At 48.7% G+C, this 18,239-nt stretch overlaps 2 protein-coding genes and 1 long non-coding RNA gene across 3 annotated transcripts; 2 read left to right on the top strand and 1 right to left on the bottom strand.

The window, feature by feature from the left end:
* The first annotated feature begins 465 nt into the window (after positions 1–465).
* Positions 466–4,779, top strand: LOC109733860 (uncharacterized). Its single transcript, XM_073501799.1, has 4 exons — positions 466–673; positions 1,877–1,944; positions 2,063–2,152; positions 3,217–4,779. Exons 1-4 carry the CDS (start codon positions 466–468, stop codon positions 4,684–4,686), a joined length of 1,836 nt encoding a protein of 611 aa, XP_073357900.1. The 3' UTR covers positions 4,687–4,779.
* A 3,577-nt stretch (positions 4,780–8,356) lies between these two features.
* On the top strand, positions 8,357–10,785 carry LOC109733858 (MADS-box transcription factor 16). Its single transcript, XM_020293069.3, has 7 exons — positions 8,357–8,784; positions 8,920–8,986; positions 9,095–9,156; positions 9,288–9,387; positions 9,631–9,672; positions 10,253–10,297; positions 10,383–10,785. Exons 1-7 carry the CDS (start codon positions 8,594–8,596, stop codon positions 10,593–10,595), a joined length of 720 nt encoding a protein of 239 aa, XP_020148658.1. The 5' UTR covers positions 8,357–8,593; the 3' UTR covers positions 10,596–10,785.
* Positions 10,786–12,847: 2,062 nt separating this feature from the next.
* On the bottom strand, positions 12,848–15,686 carry LOC123493475 (uncharacterized). Its single transcript, XR_006665120.2, has 3 exons — positions 14,680–15,686; positions 13,280–13,398; positions 12,848–13,143 (listed from the first exon to the last, which is right to left on the bottom strand). It is a non-coding gene; the product is annotated as an uncharacterized lncRNA (long non-coding RNA).
* Positions 15,687–18,239: the final 2,553 nt, after the last annotated feature.

Below are 18,239 nucleotides of genomic sequence, written 5' to 3' on the forward strand. Positions count from 1 at the left end.
GGAACTTGAGAGCCAGCGAGCTACCAGCCAACCATCTCAGTGGCACGAAGATCCTTCCTTTGACGCTGCCCCAGAAGCTACCCCACAATCTCAGCAGAGAAACAGCGTGGCTTCCACGGAGCTCGTTCAGCCTGATTTCACGACTCCTAGCTAGGTACCCCGTGGATAGTATCACGGAGGCTGAACATTGTGTGCTAATGGCGAAATGCCTGAACCTGACCTTGAAGGCGGCGCTCGGCTCTGTTGTACCTCCTCGAGCCGAGGAAACTTTCCATTGCCGTCCGATTCCACATGGCTATGCTATTGTGACAGTCGATGAAATAATGGAGGGATTTGAGGAGCTGGAGCTTGACTAACCTACAGGTAAAGGGGAGATTCATTTGGAAAATGCTTGAAAGAGTGCCTGTCTATGGAGAAAGGAGTACATCAAGCTTTCAAACTGGACGCCTCAGAAGACTCAGCCGGATGAGGACCCTCGGCAGAGTCCTCTTCCGCCTCACCTGTCTCTGGCACGTCAGCGGCCTCCGCCTCCTCCTCCTCCGCCTCCTCCGGCGCGTCAGCGGACTCCGCCGACTCAGCAACGGCGGAAGAGGGACGCCGCCGCTCCGGCGGCTAGCAGTACAAGAGGCGGGAAGAAATTCAAATATGGTCCAAGCCTCAAGGCTCCAGAAAAGTTAACATATGAGAGGACCGACGAGGAAAACGCGGACATCAGTGCTGCCAAAGTGCGGGCCCATTTTGAACGGAGGAAACGTCGACCTCCGAAGGAAATAGTAGATCTGGTGAAAGCAAAGCGCACTCTGGATGCCCTTAAGTGAGCACCACCGTCTCCGCCGCAATCCAACTATGACCGCTGTATTGAAAGGACATATAAGGAAGCGCAGCGGTCGGGAAGTACTGCCAGTGCTGCAAGAGAAGCAAAACGAAGAAGTGGGAAAACAATTCCCCAGCTCGGTGAACAGGAGAAGCAATAATGCCCCCCCCCCCGCTCAAGGTGTCTAGCTATATCGCTAATCATCCGGGGCTACTGCCCGGTACCAATCTGGGTGATTACCTAGGCGATGATGTCCAGTTTGAAACATTAGAGGTAGTAGAGATTTTTAGATACGAGCACGGGAAGCCTCTCGTCAAACCTGATCATCCTCCTCTAACAACGATGATGCGAAGATTGCATGACTGGTACATGGAAACCTGCAGGAAGTCTGGGATCGACAGTATATTGCTGAGAATTAAAGAAGAGAACAACCTCATTGGAGTCGACCTGCTGCCTGTTGAATTTGTGGAATTATTTCAGTTATTCAATCAACATGCCCTCGACAAACAACTCATGACTTGCTACTGTCTGTAAGTATTACTTCTGTAATTACGTCTCTAGCTCAGCTCGTTCATTGCATGTATATATAATTATCCTCACTATATTATGCAGATTGAAGATCGTCGAATGCAAAAAAGGACAAATATATGACATTGGGTTCATTAGCCCAAATACCGTAAATGAATGGTCGATAGGAAACAGAGCTGGACTTACTGAGGAAAACTTGCTAAAATCGTTCCTTCGACATCAAAATAAAGGGACAATACTCTTTCCTTACAACTTCAAGTGAGTGTTACTGTCTTGTGTATATTTGGTTTCGCTTACTCGAGGTTAAGTAAGGTAATTGATGAGTTATGCGTGCGCAGGTTCCACTTTATTTTGCTATCCATTAAGCTTGACGGGAGAATAGTAACTGTCTTAGACTCGAGACGCAAAGATCCCCAGGAGTATGCAGACATGACTGCAATGCTCCAGAAGTAAGTTCGATCATTATCGCACCATATCGGCAACTTTCGTTCATTAATTTTCTGATATCAAGTAATCATTTTATTTGCCTGACAGGGTTTGGAAAAAAGTTCACCGGAATGGTTCCAGGTCTGCAGAAGGAGCTACGATTTACACACCCCAAAGTAAATAGTACTAACTAGTTCCGCGCATCTCTCATTGATTCTAGTTTCATCAATACCATTTATCATGCTTGATTATCAGTTTGATTGAACTCTATTTCTCGTAAAGTGCTTGTGGCAGGCACCCGGGAATGATTTATGTGGATACTACATTTGCGAGTTCATCCGCCACTCGACCTCCGAGCGGGGCTACTCTGACAAACAATTTGAAGTACGTAAACAATATTCACAATTTTATTTTATTACCATCAATTGTGTTGAGTTTCATTCATATATATGTATTGACCCCCTTTTTTGAATTAGATGTGGTAGATGCGGGATGAACTCCTACCACATGATTGCTTACGAGCAATTCAAGAGGAATTGACGGAATTCTTTCTTGACCACGTCATACATAAAGACGGAGAATACCATTTGGAAATTGAAGCTGATTTTCGGTAGATGATGTCAATATTGGGCTTTAGTCCCGATCATTTTGTCTCGGTTCCAGAATCGGGACTAAAGGCCCTCTGGAACCGGGACTAGTACCCTGTTTTCTACTAGTGCCATGAGCCGCCGGCAGGTTCCAAAACTCCACCGTCAACGCAGGAGAAAATCGGAGCACCCCCTACATGGTGGCCGTAGCGAGGTCATCGCATGGGGGGTTGTGGTGCTTGCCCTCCCCACGCGATCGTGGCCCATGTGCGCTTCTCTGTGCGAGCCTAGCACTTAGGCGAACATCGGTCAGACCCCGGGCACACGCCGCAATGACCCGCACCAACACATAATGAAACAACCCCCCGCCATGCGAGCGAGGTAGGCAAGGCCTGTCGCCGCCGGCGGTGAGGAGGGGTTGTGTCCAGTGGCAGCTAGGGTTTGCGCCGAGTCGCCCTCGGGGGAGGCGACGGGGCCTGTTTTGGTCTGTGTGTGTGTGTTTTTTTTGTCTATCTATTCTACTCCCTCTGTTCGTGTTTTTTTTGCCAGGATTCCCTCAGTTCAGAAATATAAGATGTTCGAACTTTTTTGTGAGCTGGACATATATAGACATGTTTTCGTGTGTATATTCGCTCGGTTTAGTTCGTATTTAGTCCATATTGTAATATCCAAAATGTTTTATACACCCTGTATTTCTAAATGTAAGACGTTTTAGCGCTAAAGGTATTACTCCCTCTGTTTTAAAATAGATGACTCAATTTTGTACTAGCTTTAGTATGGGGAGCAGTACTTTTCGTTGCTCGTTGGGAGATCAAGATCAAATTCAAAAATGGAAGAGTCGTAGGGTTGAGACTTTTGCAGCGGCATCCTGTTACTTTCTCTCTCTCTTTACCTTTACCTTCCTCCCCACGCTCGCATCTTTTTCACCACCCGTCCCGTGCATCCGTCCCCTATTCCCCTCCCGTCCCCAGCCAGCGTCGTCGCCTCCTCTCCGGACCTGGTGCCGCCGAGAAGCCGCCCACCGCCGACGCCAGCAGCTTCCCCGCCGACGACATGCTCGGCGATTCCAGCGGCAACGGCGGCGGCGGGCCGTGGCCTGTCCGCAACCAGTGGGCGCGGGAGGAGACGCTGGCCCTCATCAGGATCCGGTCGGAGATGGCCGCCGCCTTCCGCGACGCCGCCGTCAGGGGCAAGGTTCCCCTCTGGATCTGGGAAGAGGTCTCCAGCAAGCTCGCGGAGCTTGGCTACGAGAGGAGGAGCGCCAAGAAGTGCAGGGAGAAGCTCGGGGGCCTGAACAGGTCCTACAAGCGCGCCGAGCAGAGCCGGGCCGGCAGGCAGGACGGCCGGAGCTACCCCTTCTCCCAGGCGCTCGACGCGCTGCACGCTGCCACCGCCCGCGCGTGGCTGCAGAAGCACCAGGAGCAGCTGCTGATGGTCCTCGGCGGCCGCGGCCCCCCGCAGCCGCACGCCTTCTCGGCGCCGCGGCCGATGAGCGCAATGCCGCCGCCGCCGCCACCGAGGTTCCCGATCATGTCGGCTCCTGTTTCTTGGGCGGCGCCTGCGGAGCTTCCCCAGCCACCTCCCGTCTGTCTGCAAGGCCTGAGCTTCCCGTCCATGTCCGAGTCCGAGTCTGATGACGACGGGCCCGAGGTTGGCGAGATGACGGCGGCGACCGGCGACAGCCTCGGCAAGCGCAAGCGCAAGCGTGGCGGCGGCAGGAAGAAGATGATGGCTTTCGTGGAGGGGCTGATGAAGCAGGTCGTCCAGAGGCAAGAGGAGATGCAGCAGCGGTTCCTGGCGGCAATGGAGAAGAGGGAGGCGGAGCGCGCGGCGCGGGAGGAGGCCTGGCGCCGGCAGGAGGTGGCCCGGCTCAAGCGCGAGCAGGCGCAGCGCGCGCACGACCGCGCCGCGGCGGCCTCCCGCCACGCCTCCATCATCGCCTTCATCCAGCGCGTCGGCGGGCAGGCCGCCCAGGTCCCGCCCATCGTCTTCCCCACGCCCACGCCGACGCCGTTCCAGACACCGCCGCCGCGTCAGGCCACACCGCAGCCCGTCCCAGCCGCGCCGCTCCAACGCCAGCCACCGCCGCAACCTCGACAGAAGCTGATGCCGCGGCGGGCCACGTCGCCGCCCCAGCCGCAGCCCATCCCAGCCGCTCCGCTCCAATGGCTGCCACCGCCGCAAGCACCACAGGCACAGCACAAGGAAACGACGCAGGAAGAGGCGCACGGACCCCGTCTCCTGCCGGCTCATCATCACTCGCGCTGGTTCCCGCCGCCATGGAGCAATGCTTCTCCCAAGTTTGCAGATCACAGCTTGCAGCAGTCGTAGAAAACTGTCGTTCTTTTTTGCATGCAACAGCGAGCGAGCGGTGAAGCATGGAAGGCCCACTGCAACCTGTCAAATTTCTACCTTTTCTACCAATTTTTATGTTCAAGATTAAAATCCAAAACGAACGTATGTTTTTGTTAAGATCGCGAGAAGACAATGTTTATGTTCAAGGGTTAAAATGAAACAAAACTTATGTCATTTTTAAGACGGTTGTACAAACAAACAAATGCGATTGATGGTAACGGGAGTTCCATAAGTCTAGCATTTTTCCGTGTGCAAATTCCATGGCGGTAACAATGCTAGCTCTACTCCACGGAGGTGACGTACGTACGGGCTGTTGGCTGGCTCGGCTCGTCTTGTGTTGTTCCTCCCCATGCATCAAAATAATGTCTTGTTTGATTTGGAACCAGGAAGCCCTGCACCGGCAGTTGTACCAGCTAGCACGACGTAGCATATGCATGCAGCTAGCGTGTACCGGCCTGTAGCTAGAACCCCTGCGGTCCTGTGCATGTGTTTGATTTGGTTTTAGTCTTTTCCAATACTACTTTCTTTATTAAAGAGCGCAGGCAAAAGTGTTTCTTGCTGCACAGTTGAACAATGAACTGGTGTCGTCCGTTGCCGGAGAAAGAACTATTGTCGTCTTGTTCTGCTGATGTAGTATGTGGCCCAGGCAGTCTGGCATTGCAGGATCGGGTACTGCTTTTCGTAGTGCAGGTGCTTCTGCAATTTGCATCGTCGCTAGTAGTACGTGCAAATCGGATCGGATGCTACCTCCAGAACCTCTGTGCATGCGTTCGTCTGGCTTTTGTGGTAGCCATAGAATCGAAGCAGCAAAGCAAAAGCGTACGGCCCCTCTCTGTTCTGTCCGTGGTGGCAGCAGACGGCCGGCATGGGCCCTCTGTGTCCGTGGTCGCAGCAGACGGCCGGCCGATCTGCAAGCAACCACATCTCCTGTGCAGGAGGAGGTCGCATGCATGCATCGCACCGCATGTCTGTCACGGACTTGCTGCGATTTCGTACGTACCAACGTCTACCTCCTAGTCCTTCCTGCCCGTTGCCCGTACGTTATTTCATGTCTATTTTCCTGACGGAAACTGTTTCCTGCATGTCACGAATGTACGTGGCAATTTAACGGCGTACTACTGCATGATGCTAGACCATTGCCAATACTATTATCCCTGCAAGCAGATCTTAATTAGTACTAGTAGTAAAGTAGCAGTAAAAACTGCGTTATTCTTGTGTGCAAGCAACCAGATGACATGAGCCTTGGAGTAGAAGAGAGGAAGGAAAGCAGGCTGGCTGGCTGCTGCAGCCTTTCAGACTTTGCGGATACGGTGGACCAGGGAGGAGGACACGGATTGGTTCTTGTGTGTGCTTTGGACGAGCCGGCCGGTGACAGGATGACATGGGGCGCGCGCTCACCTGCCCCGGCCTGTCTGCTCTGCTCGCAGCTCGCTGCCCCTGCACCGCAGCCTGGCCTCTGCTCACCTGCGGTCATCCATGGAAGGAGCACTCGACATGGTGTGTGTGTGTGTGTGTGATTAGCATGGCAGTTTAATGGCCCGAAACTTGTCTGCACTCTGCAGTACTTGGCGCTATGAGTAATAATTCAACTCACAGTGCGTGCAGCGTGTCATGGACTCAACGTCTCACGGTCAAGTGCCATGCCTTCCCTATCTCATTTGGTGAGACGAGACGGAGGCGAAGCCTGCAATTCAGTTTCTTTGGATGCCAGAGCAGCACTCTTTCTCTAGTTTGTATCATATTGGTGCTTCCCCATCTTGCCAAAGCATAGCATGCACACATGTAAATCTCGTTTCTAGCTGCCGTGCCTGTGCCAGTACAACCTCTGTGCCATCGGCTCCATTTCCGTGGTAGACATCAAAGGAGGCAAGCAAAAACGCATCGTGTCACATTTATCGTATTACTCATGGATCAACGAAATTCTTGTATTAGAGCGGCTCCAACGGGCCGACCCAAACGGACATCGATTTTGTCCGTTTGGGTCGCCCGTCCGCCTGTCCATGTCCGCTTTTTCGAATGGGTCGGCCTGTGCGCCCAATGAAGGAAGACGCATTTTAGACATGTCCGCGGCGGCATTCTGTCGAACATTTGGTGTGCGAGCTCCGCACCGCCGCCCCGAGCTCCCACGCCGCCTCGCCCTGCAGCTCACCCCGCCTCCGCCCGCTCGCGTCCTCGCCGCCCAGCAGCTCGCCCCGCCCCCGCGCCCGCTTGCCGCCCCGGCGCTCGCCCCGCCCCCGCGCCCGCTTGCCGCCCCGGCGCTCGCCCCGTGCCATAGCTCGCCGCCCCGAGCTCGCCGCGCCAGTGCCGCAGCTCGCCCTGCAGCTCGTCGCCCCGCTCGCGGCGCCGCACCACGCCGCGCCAGTGCTGCAGCTCGTCGCCCCACTCGCGGCGCCGCACCTCGTCGCGCCCGCTCGACGGCCCGCCGCAGCTCGCCCCGCAGTCGCGAGCTCCCGCACCATGCTGCAGCCACAGCTCGCCGCCCCGCTCGCGGCACCCGTGCCGCAGCTGGCCGCAGCTCGCGAGCTCCCGCGCCACGCCGCAACCGCAACTCGCAGCATATGCGTGCATAGCCGAAGGGCATGTGCGCGTACACGCACACATGTACATGCACGCATGGCTAGCTGGACCAGAACGGACGAGCCTTGGGCGTAGCTCTACTTGTGCATATACACGCATGCATGGCATGCCTATACGCGCGCTCGTCACTACACACGGGAGCTCTGCTTACCGGCGAGCTGCGCCCAAAGAAGAGACCGTGCATCGACGAGGAGCTTCCTCTGCGTTGCCCCGGCTCCGGCGCTTCCTCGACGCTGCCCCGGCTCCGGCCCTTCTCCGGCGCTGTCCCGCGGCGTGGTTGGTGGTCTGGAGCAGGGTGGGTGGATGGGTGGGAGAAGAGAGAGAGGAAAGGAGGAGAGAGATGTGATGGGTGGTTGGATGACATGTGGGCCACGCAGCACATGCAGTGGGCAGAAGCGGACGAGGAGAGCAGAGAAAGCGTCCGCTTTGTGTCCGCCGCCGACCCAAATGCAACCCAAATTTCAGACGGAAATGGGTCTGCGCGGACACAAAGCGGACGCAAAATAAAAATGGGTCTCTGTGTTGGGTAGTTTATTTTGTCCGCACCGACCCAAACGGACGCAGGCAGACGAAATGGGTCGCCCCATTAAAGTTGCTCTTACTCACATTTATCGTAGTCAAAACAATGTAAGCCATTTGTTGGCATCTTTTGGTAGAACTACGGGTCGTACCATGGTGTGGCTCAGATCTGGACCTGATGAGATCGTCAAACTGTGTAATTCTGCTAGTAGCTCGGCTACGTGAGTAATACAAGTAATTTCCCGCAAAAAAAACGCATCGTGCCATGCAGACATTTGGCCCTTCCGTGGAAAGAGGACCCCCAAAAGTTAGACGCGCATGCATGCATGCAGCGAGCTGATGGTTTTTCGGCCAGCCATGCAGACACGCATCCTCCTGCTGCAGCTCCAAGCCTGAACCTGGCATGAGGAAACAAGAGCGTTCGTTGCCTCTCATTTCACAATTCACACACGCAGCTCACCTCCAATCTGCAGTTGCACAGCACCCATCCCGTGCAGCGGCCAGCATCGCATATTTGGCTTTTGTGCATGTGGACTTGCACAACAAGCAGCGCTCCTCTGCTCACCTCCCCGAAACGCGCGCACAGAGTTACAGACACAGAGTACACAGGACACTCACACCACCACTCTCCTCTACCAAACCCAGACAGCTGAAGAAGAAGAAGCAGCTAGCCGGCCGATCTCATTCTTCCTCCCCGTCGTACGTTGCGTCGGTCGACCTCGCCCAGCTAGCCCGCGCGCGGCGACCTGTGCGCGCGCGCGCGCGGTTGCTGGATCGGTCGGTCGAGATGGGGCGGCTGGGGAAGTTCGAGATAAAGCGGATCGAGGACGCGACCAGCAGGCAGGTGAGCTACTCCAAGCGGCGGTCGGGGATCATGAAGAAGGCGCGGGAGCTCGCCGTGCTCTGCGACGCCCAGGTCGCCGTCGTCATGCTCTCCTCCACCGGCAAGCACCACCACTTCTGCAGCGACGGCGCCGAGTACGCACGCAACCAACTCACTCCATGCATATGTCTCGCTGCTTGGTCAGCACCATAGCTGGCTGCTTGCTTGATTGATTGCATCTCTAAGGCACCTTCGTCTTGTTCTTCTTCTTCTTCATGTGCTGCTTGCAGCATCAAAGGGATCTTCGACCGCTACCAGCAGGCCACCGGGACCAGCCTGTGGACCGAGCAGTATGAGGTTGCTGCTGCTTCTCTACCTTGCCTCCATCCATCCTTTATTATTTAGCTGTAACACTTTCTCTATTCTTCGATTTGGCTGATTTTTCTCGGTTTGATATCATGGCAGAATATGCAGCGCACCCTGAGCCGGCTCAAGAGCATCAATCGGAACCTGCGCACGGAGATCAGGTCAATCACGTTCCTCTTTATTTCTGAACCATTCTTGATTCTTTCATCGGGAATCTCCAGCAAGCTAGCTAGATTGATTTGATGTCAAGATCGAGTTGAGTTAATATGCTGTTTGTGTATATGGATCGCAGGCAAAGGATGGGTGAAGATCTGGACGCGCTGGAGTTCAAGGAGCTGCGCGGGCTCGAGCAAAATGTCGACGCCGCTCTCGAGGTGGTTCGCCAGAGGAAGGTACAAACCCCATCGAGCTTCGATACATTCCTAGCTAGCTAGCTCTTTGGTTGATCTATACGAGTTCTCCATCTCTGACAGTAGAGACTTCAGAAGTGATTGATTTATTTACTTCTGAAGAATTGGTTGGGGTTTTCTTGTTTAATTTCAACTCATGTAGTACATGTATTGCTTCCTGCTTTAACAACATGACAGCTTAATTAATCTTCTGTTTTCTGTTAATTTTTCGTTTTGATCATGCAGTATCATGTGATCACCAGGCAGACTGAAATCTACAAGAAGAAGGTGAGAACTTTCCCAAACAGTTCTTCTCTATGAATTGGACTAGTTCATTTCAGGAGTTACCCAATTTTGTGTACATGGCCGTTTTGGTGCCAGAAAACTAGATCTTTATTCCCCCAATTCGTTTACCTTGCCTTGTGTAGGCTGCCCCTTGTTACAGTTACGTTATGTGGTTAGTTCTCCATGTCACTGTTCAAAAACTATGTGTTCACCAGATCTTGTTCTAATGGTGCTGTCATTTGGTCACATTGTATAATTTTGTTTGATAGTCCGTCTAGATATGTATGACCATTAACTGCACTTCATGACCTGAATCATGCATGGAGACCAACATGAGTTTTTCCCGAAAATTTCATTCTGAATGCATAATTTTTCGTGAGAGGTTTCTCAATGACAAATTGACAATGCAGTTAGACTAGGAACAAAGAGCATGGCAACATGTGTGTATGTGCCCCTTCTGTAGACTGTAACATGTCTTTTAATGTAGACTCTTAGCTCTTGTCATTCGATGCCTCCTGGTGTACAATCTTGTTGCATTCGTGTACTCATGCTTTTTTCTCTTGAAATCCATATGTGCATGCAGGTGAAGCACTCCGAGGAGGTATACAAGAAACTGCAGCAGGAGCTGGTGAGCTCTCTCGCTCCCTAGCCATCTCTATAGCAACGATCATGCATGAATCCGAGCTTGACGATCATGTGTGCTATGTATGCAGAGCATGCGCGAGGACCCCGCGTTCGGGTTCATGGACAACCCGGCGTTCGGGTTAATGGATAATCCGGTGATGGGCGGGTGGGACGGCGTGGCGGCAGTGGAGATGGGCGGCGGCGGCTCGGAGGCGGATATGTACGCCTTCCACGCGGTGTCCAGCCAGCTCGATCTGCACGGCATGGCCTACGGCCGCTCCGACTGCCCGCTCTTCGGTTAATCGGTCCTGTCGGTCGATCTTGGCTTATATCAAGTGACCGATCGTGTAATAACTAGTACTACAACAAAAGAAAATTTGTGTGTTTCGAGTTTTTGTTTGAAAACTTTGGAGATTGTAGAAACATGTTGCGTGAACATTGAAAAAATCCAGTCCAAAGTTTTCTGAAACATTGAAATTTGGTTTTTCTGAATGTTGGGAGCATGTGAGCATTTATGGTACGGTGTGGGCAAATTTATGTAGTAGTCAGACGTGCATGCTCTTGATCGTGGTAGCGTCGCACGTTCAAATCGAAGCTTGCTCTTGCCATGCCTTCTCTTCCCCTTTCTTCGTTTGGTTGGTGCGACAACATCAACACGGAGGCCAAGGCAGCAATGCAAGTCCATGGTTGTCACAGTACAACTCGTTCTCTAGTCCTCCTCAACCTTTCCATCTCTCTCTCTCTCTCTCTCTCTCTCTCTCTCTCTCTCTCTCTCTCTCTCTCTCTCTCTCTCTCTGTGTGTGTGTGTGTGTGTGTGTCTAGGTCTCTAGCTTGCACAATCTGTGATGTGTTCGTACAAATATAACGTGTCTTGTTGTGTTTGTCTTTTTCGTGAGAGAGGACGGTGTCATCTTGTTGAGCTTTAGCCTAGGCAGGTCCGTGGATCGGAAGCAGAAAAGACTCCGGTGCTTGCTTCTCTATTTTCCATTGCCGGCACGACCATAAGATCGGTAGCCACCACCAGCTCCATTTTTGTGGTAGCTATCAAAGGAGGCAACCAAAGAGGCATGTCAAACAGTTGCCTCTTCCGTGAAAGACCAGACCACGACCCCCCAAAAGTTGGCACGTACCCAGCTGATGGGCCAGCCATGCATGCATGCTGCTGCCAGAGCTTGAACCAACGGCATCTCCTGTGCAGCAGCCCGCATGCATGTTGTCGCTTGTCGTTTCCATCCGTTTGATTTCTTTCACGTATCTTATTTGGTACTACGTACAAGCTGTGTAGTACTACTAGCCATCAAGGGAGGCAAGCAAGCGAGTTGGTCAAACAGTTGCCACTTATATGAAAATACTATAGAAAAACTTTGAAAAGTTGACATGCAGCTGGTCTGTAGTCTGCAGCAGCTGTTCAAGCAGCCTTTGCAACATCTCCCGTGCACTGGCCAGCGTCGCATAGTTGTCTTTTTGCACGGACTTGCAGTGTATCTAGGATTCTGTGTGCATGCATGGTCTACTCTCCCTTGCAGTTTCCACGATGGTCGTTCTTGTAGGAGCATGGCGCACTGCGGCCTATCAATTTCTATCCAATAATGATGCCGTTCAGGGTTACAAAATAAACTAGTGCTGCTGTTAAGACGGCTGTACAAATGTACACTTATCTTGTTTCTAACACCATCGTGTTATTCCATGTGATAGTATGGGCACTTTTTAAGAAAATAAAAGCTGCTGGGAAGTCTATACAAGCAATAAAAGCTTTCTTAAGTTTGCCCAATTTGGTGCCCCTAGCTAGCACGTCCTGCGTGCTCCATCTTCATAAACTCTCACCACCTGAACAAAGAACATTCAACCTGTAGGCGTGCTATAATAAATGAAGTAAAAGCTGCATCCGAAGCATCGATCCAAACAAATGCACATTAAATGAACGGCGAGTTGCCTACCGTTGCAAGTTCTCTCTTGCAGCACGACGAGGTGACGCTCCTTCAATGCGACTCAAGGCTACCACGAGAGGTTGCGACGTGTGACATCGCATTACCCGATCGGTGACACGTCCATCAGAGCGGAAATGGAAGGGATTACACCAACGAGACCAGCAGGTAGAGGATTCATAGTCATTGGGAAACGAAGGCCGAAGCAAGAAATGATGCAAGTACCTTACCACTGGATCTTTTGCTTTGCTTGAGCTTCATGGGACGAGAGATCTTCCATCCAATCCGCGGGTAGAGAGAGAGATGGCGAGCAGGATGCACGACAAATGCTGGACGGCCACTCGGTCTCGATCCGTCGGGCTGTTCGTTCGGTCACGAGGGGCGTCCAATCAGTCTCGATCCGTCGGGTCGTTTCAGCCGGTTTTCAAAGTAAAATCAAGCACGAGAGGCCACCATGTTGCGTCTACAGGCTTCAGGTCGCAGCACTCAACCAGCAAGCGCTCGACTAGTTGACAGGTAGCTTGCCGATCCACCTGTCATGCATGCTACTGCTCTCGTGCAGCACCAACGCACCTGCGCACACGGCAAGAGACGAGACCAACCAGCATGCACGCCGGGTTTTTCTTTTCTTTTAGGGACTGTCTATTTGACATTCGAGTGTTTTCCAATTCAACAACATTCAAAAAACCTGACAAATGAACAGATGACACCTGTACAGCCACAAGAACAGCTAACAGCGGAAAAAGAACGCCAAAACAGGTCGGGGAAAATACTTGACCCGGTAACCCTCGACAACAACCCACTCCACAAAAATCAGGGACCTACCCCAACCTCTGTCGACCTCCAGGCCCACACAGCATGTGCCCAACTTGCAACGCACGAAAAAGGGCCAAACCCCTCCCGCAAACCACTGGACAGATCTCACCTAACAACACAGAGAAGCGAATCAGAAAGGGGAAGAAGAAAAAGAAGGGAGAACATGGAGGCCGCCATGGGCGATGGGGTAGAAGAAGAAGGGAGGTCAAACACAAATCAGAAAAGAGTTGAAGAAGACGTTGTACCTGACGAGCAGCAAGAAAGAAGATCATCAGAGAGGAATCCACAACAGGATCCACAGGTCAGCAAAAAAGTCCCAACTTCTCTCTCCACCTCTCACATGAACAGATCATGGAGGAATTTCCTTCATCAACAAAAAAAGATAGATTAACATCTGCTGTTCTCCTAGAAAATTACATCAAATTTGTGATCAATTGCAAGTAGCTGGAAATTAACATTGAAAACATTGGAACAGTAAAAACAAAATTGCAGTATAAAATCCCTAGAACATTTTAGTGTAAGTAGCTGATAATTTACATTGTACTGTAAGCAGATGTAAATCCCACAGAAGATTACAGTGGGAAAATAAACAATTTCCAGAGAAAAATCCCTACTAATTCTAGTGTAATTTTCCACTGTGAAAACATGATTTACAGTGTAAAATCCCACAGATATTTACAGTGGGAAAATAACACAATTACCAGTGTAAATCCCTAGTAAATTACTGTGGGAAAATAAACAATTTACAGTGAAAATATCACAAATTCCAGTGTAAGACCCTAGTAAATTCTATTGTAAATTCCAATGCAATTCCAGTGTAAAACCATGTTTTCACATTGTAAATCCAACAGTAAAAAACTACTGTAAGTACTTTCCAATGTAATTACAATGTTTTACAATGCAAAATTCCTGTAAAATCCCACAGTAAAAACTGCTGTAAGTAACTTGTAATTTCCAGGAAATTTCCAGTGAAAAAACTACTGCAAAATGCATGTACTTCCAAAAAGGGAAACTAGGATCTTCCAGAGTAAATAATCAAATCACAAACGAAAAAAGACACGGAACATTGAAAAGTACCTGCATCTCACATTCTATTCCAAAAAAAAAATGCTTGGTTGCTCATGATTACGCTAACACTGACATTCTTCTTTTTAAAAATGGGTTCAGGACAGGAGCACGATGAGGGCACTAGCTGAAGATGACCTACTGAGACTATCACAGGAAGAACTGATACTCAATGTAATATACAGTAGCTAAACTTTCCCCCTTCGTTTATGCTGCATGAGCTTGTTCATTAAGTTTAAAAAAAATGCTAACATGATTATGCTGCAGGACACATTTTCATTCACTGCCCTCCTTCAGTCAGACATTATATACAAGGTAAAAAAAAATCAAAGAAATACAAAAAATCAACTACTGCACAAAATGATACCCAAAAAGTCTGAATTATAAGTTGGGATGAACCATGCAGGTACATTCAGGAGATGCATCGACGAAAATTATGGGAACTATTGAGCAGAACTCCAGGACCAAAGCAGATGATAGTTTCACCACAACAATAGACACCAATGTAAACAAGGATATCTGCTGAATGAGAATTACAAGAAAATACCAAAGGAAACGCAGTAACATTCATTATACTAACCTGTTCAAAAACTTTGCAGACATTTGAGGGAGACTTGCATCACGAAGTGGCAGCAAGTGAAGATGGTGGAGGAGAATCTAATCCATGGGACACAGACCTGTTCTACAACATGAATCTGCAACAGGTACATACTACAAAAACTTCAGAAAGAACAAACGATGAACATATGAGAAAGTTGAGACATTACATCAGGAAAAAAACTAACACAAAAACCTAAAGTTGCAGGAGCCTGAGGATGTTGACATAAGAAGAGCAGCAGCTAAAACAAACTCAAGCACAGGCTGTAGCAATGAAGAAGGAGAAAGAAAAGAACCAGAACACTCACTAGAACAAGAGGGAGAAGATGAATTCCTCGACGAAGAAGACGTTGAAAGATTCCTGCAAAATGAACAAGAAGCTGCGTCAGAGGGAAACCTGATGAACACTAGCAGTAATTTCAAGCCTCGATTAGGCATGCAGTTCAAAACGAAGGAAGAAGCTCAGGAATATTTCAATTTCTACTCGAAAGTGGCAGGATTTTCAGTGGCTACAGTAGCAATCTCAAGAACATCAAGCAAAAAAAGGAACAATGAGGTGACAAGGATCACTGTGAAGTGCAACAAGTGGGGCAAGACAAAAGAAATAGATAAGGAATGCATAGTGCCCATGAGAAAATCTACAGTCATAGCTAAAACAGATTGTAAAGTCGTCATGGTCATATCAGAAAAAGGAGGCATGTGGGAAATCACAAGACAACAACTAGAACACAACCATGAGTTAACACCAAACAGTAGATTCTTCAGGTCACATAAGTACATGTCGGATGAAGAGAAGTGCTTGATAAGGGTGTTGAAGCATACAAACCTGGAAACAAGAAGGATTGTAGCTGTCTTGGCTTACTTGAGAGGAGGAATGGCTCATCTGCCCTACACAAAGAAACATGTCACAAACTATGCAGCAACAATTAACAGAGACATCACAAACTCTGACATGATGGAAGTAGTGCAAATGTTCAACAAGAAACAAACAGAAAATCCTGGCTTTTGCTACTCGTTTGAGCTAGATGGAGAGAATAAAGTGAGGAGCTTATTCTGGACAGATGTGAGGTCAAGAATGATGTATGACATATGTGGAGATTGCATCAGTTTTGACACTACATTCCTAACAAACAAGTACAACTTGCCATTTGGACCCTTTGTTGGCATATCCCCACATGGCAACACATACTTGTTTGCTTGTGCATTCATCGTCAATGAGACAAAAGAAACATTTGCTTGGTTGTTCGAACAATTCCTGATGGCTATGGGAGGAAAGCATCCTATATCAATCATTACAGACCAGGACAAGGCAATGCAAGCAGCAATTGAAAAAGTCTTTCCTAATGCTACCCATAGGAGCTGCCTCTTCCACATAAAGAAGAAGGCAGAGGAAAAAGTCGGGCCCTGCTTCCAAGCTAATGAGGGACTCTATGAAGATTTCCAGGACATTGTGGACAACTCCTTGACAGTTGAAGAATTTGAAACACAATGGCAAGAAATGATAGAAAAATACCAAGTTCATCACATCAAGTACTTCAACGACATGTGGGAAAACAGGAAAAAGTTCATCCCAGTGTACTTCAAGGACAAATTCTTCCCATTCGTACAAACTACATCAAGAAGCGAAGGGATGAATTCCCTTTTCAAAAAAGGGGTTGGAGCTAAATTTAGTGCTACTAGCTTTTTGAGAGAGTATGACCGGATACTTGATGTTGTGCATGACAGGGAAGAAGAATGCGACCATGTTAGTAGAAACAAGAAAGTTGCACATAAAGCATTTTGGTCAAAATACAGCATAGAAAGGCAAGCACATGAGCTATACAACATTGGAATATTCAGGAAATTGCAGTTTAAAATGGCAGACACAATAAGGCTGCATGTCTTTGAGCAAGAAAAGGACAAATACTACATTGTGACACAAGCTGAAAACTACCCCCAAAAGGAAATCCGTAAAAGGTTGTACCTAGTGCAAGTTGGAATAAAATAAGAAGAATACTCTTGCATCTGTTGCGCATTCCAAAAAGATGGCCTGCTGTGCTCGCACATACTTCGAGTGATGATCCATCTCAACATCGAGAAGATACCAGAAAAGTACATCATTGACAGATGGAGGAAAAATGACTACAAGCTTGATATTACAAAGACACCAGCTGTTGCAGCTGAGAACTCCACACTAAGGTACAATGTGTTAGCAAGGAAATTGGTGCATGTGGCATCAATAGCTTCGAGGAAGAAGAGGAAATATGAGTATCTGTTGGGAGAATTAGACAGGATACAGAAAAGGTTACGGGAAATGGATGATGAAGAAGAAACAATGGATGAGGGGCAAAGTGCAGCAACAAGAACAGTTACATTTGTGCCAACAGCGGGAGAGGGAGAAGGAACAACATCAACATTCACAATTCAAGACCCAGATGTAGCAAAGACAAAAGGCAGACCAAGGATGCTAACTATTCGTGAAGCAATAAAGCAGAACAAGTTCTACAAATGTTCACACTGTGGATCGCAAAAACACACAGTAAAGAATTGCACGAACCTTGACAAGGTGTACAACAAGCCTAAAGGGAAACAACCTAAGCAGTCAAACCCAAGGAATGTCAAGAAAGGTAAGTACAAAAAATTGAAATGAGCTCTACTTGATTGCAAGTATATAATTTAATACCACTCATTGGATACAGGTGGAGAAAACAAACGAAGTAGCCAGAGCAGCAACGGCAAGAAGAAGAGCACACCAACAACACAACACAACCCTGGAGCACAACCCTCCGGAGGAAGTGAAGAAAACAATTGACCATGACATGAGGGAAATGTGAAAAGACAAGATGACAAGGCAAGAAAGTGAAGATGAGTAGTAGGGATAAAGTGTTAGGAAAAACTAGTAGTGAACAAGGAATGTACTGTGATGGAAAAGCAGTGTTGCTACCTATTTTTGAATTCATTGTTGGTCATCAACGATTATCAGTGTTGCTACCTAATTTCGTTGTTTTACTGTAATTGAGAGGAGTGTTGCTACCTAATTTCGATCTGTTTTGACCGAATTAAACTACAATACATACATTTCAACAAAAATGTAAAAGAAGCCTATAGTACATTTCAGAAATATGTGGGAGAGGGGAATGTACCTGACAAAGACTGAAGAGAACAAAGATGGTGAGTTAAAATCGACGAGATGATCAATAAAAGAACAAATGAGGATGCAGATTCTTCGCCTACAAAACACATATCAACGTCAAAAACTGTGAAAATTAGGGAAATTACATAAACTTTACATCCTACATACAATGACTACAAAGACATGAACAATGATATTACACTCAAATTCCGAAGTGGTTCCACTGTAAAATATGGGGTAAATATAGTGTGGACACCAAAACATTAGTAACACTTTGAAATCCATTGACTTTGTAGTGATTGTTAAATACATTGAAAATACAGTGGAAATCAATGTACAAAAGACAAATGGAATTTACATTAATTTATGCATGAACTTACACTCTAAAACTTTGTTAATGCTTACACTCTAAAAACGCATGAACTTACAGT

Source organism: Aegilops tauschii, chromosome 6 (genome assembly GCF_002575655.3).
Source record: "Aegilops tauschii subsp. strangulata cultivar AL8/78 chromosome 6, Aet v6.0, whole genome shotgun sequence".
NCBI lineage: Eukaryota > Viridiplantae > Streptophyta > Magnoliopsida > Poales > Poaceae > Aegilops > Aegilops tauschii.

What these genes read in the sequence shown, in the direction of transcription:
- LOC109733860 (XM_073501799.1), top strand. Translation starts at nt 466, where the DNA reads ATGAGGACCCTCGGCAGAGTCCTCTTCCGCCTCACCTGTCTCTGGCAC. An exon ending in AGCCTCAAGGCTCCAGAAAA is followed by an intron (nt 674 to 1,876) that starts GTTAACATATGA and finishes TTTGCCTGACAG; the next exon opens with GGTTTGGAAAAAAGTTCACC. An exon ending in ACTCTGACAAACAATTTGAA is followed by an intron (nt 2,153 to 3,216) that starts GTACGTAAACAA and finishes AGACTTTTGCAG; the next exon opens with CGGCATCCTGTTACTTTCTC.
- LOC109733858 (XM_020293069.3), top strand. Translation starts at nt 8,594, where the DNA reads ATGGGGCGGCTGGGGAAGTTCGAGATAAAGCGGATCGAGGACGCGACC. An exon ending in CTGAAATCTACAAGAAGAAG is followed by an intron (nt 9,673 to 10,252) that starts GTGAGAACTTTC and finishes ATGTGCATGCAG; the next exon opens with GTGAAGCACTCCGAGGAGGT. An exon ending in AGAAACTGCAGCAGGAGCTG is followed by an intron (nt 10,298 to 10,382) that starts GTGAGCTCTCTC and finishes CTATGTATGCAG; the next exon opens with AGCATGCGCGAGGACCCCGC.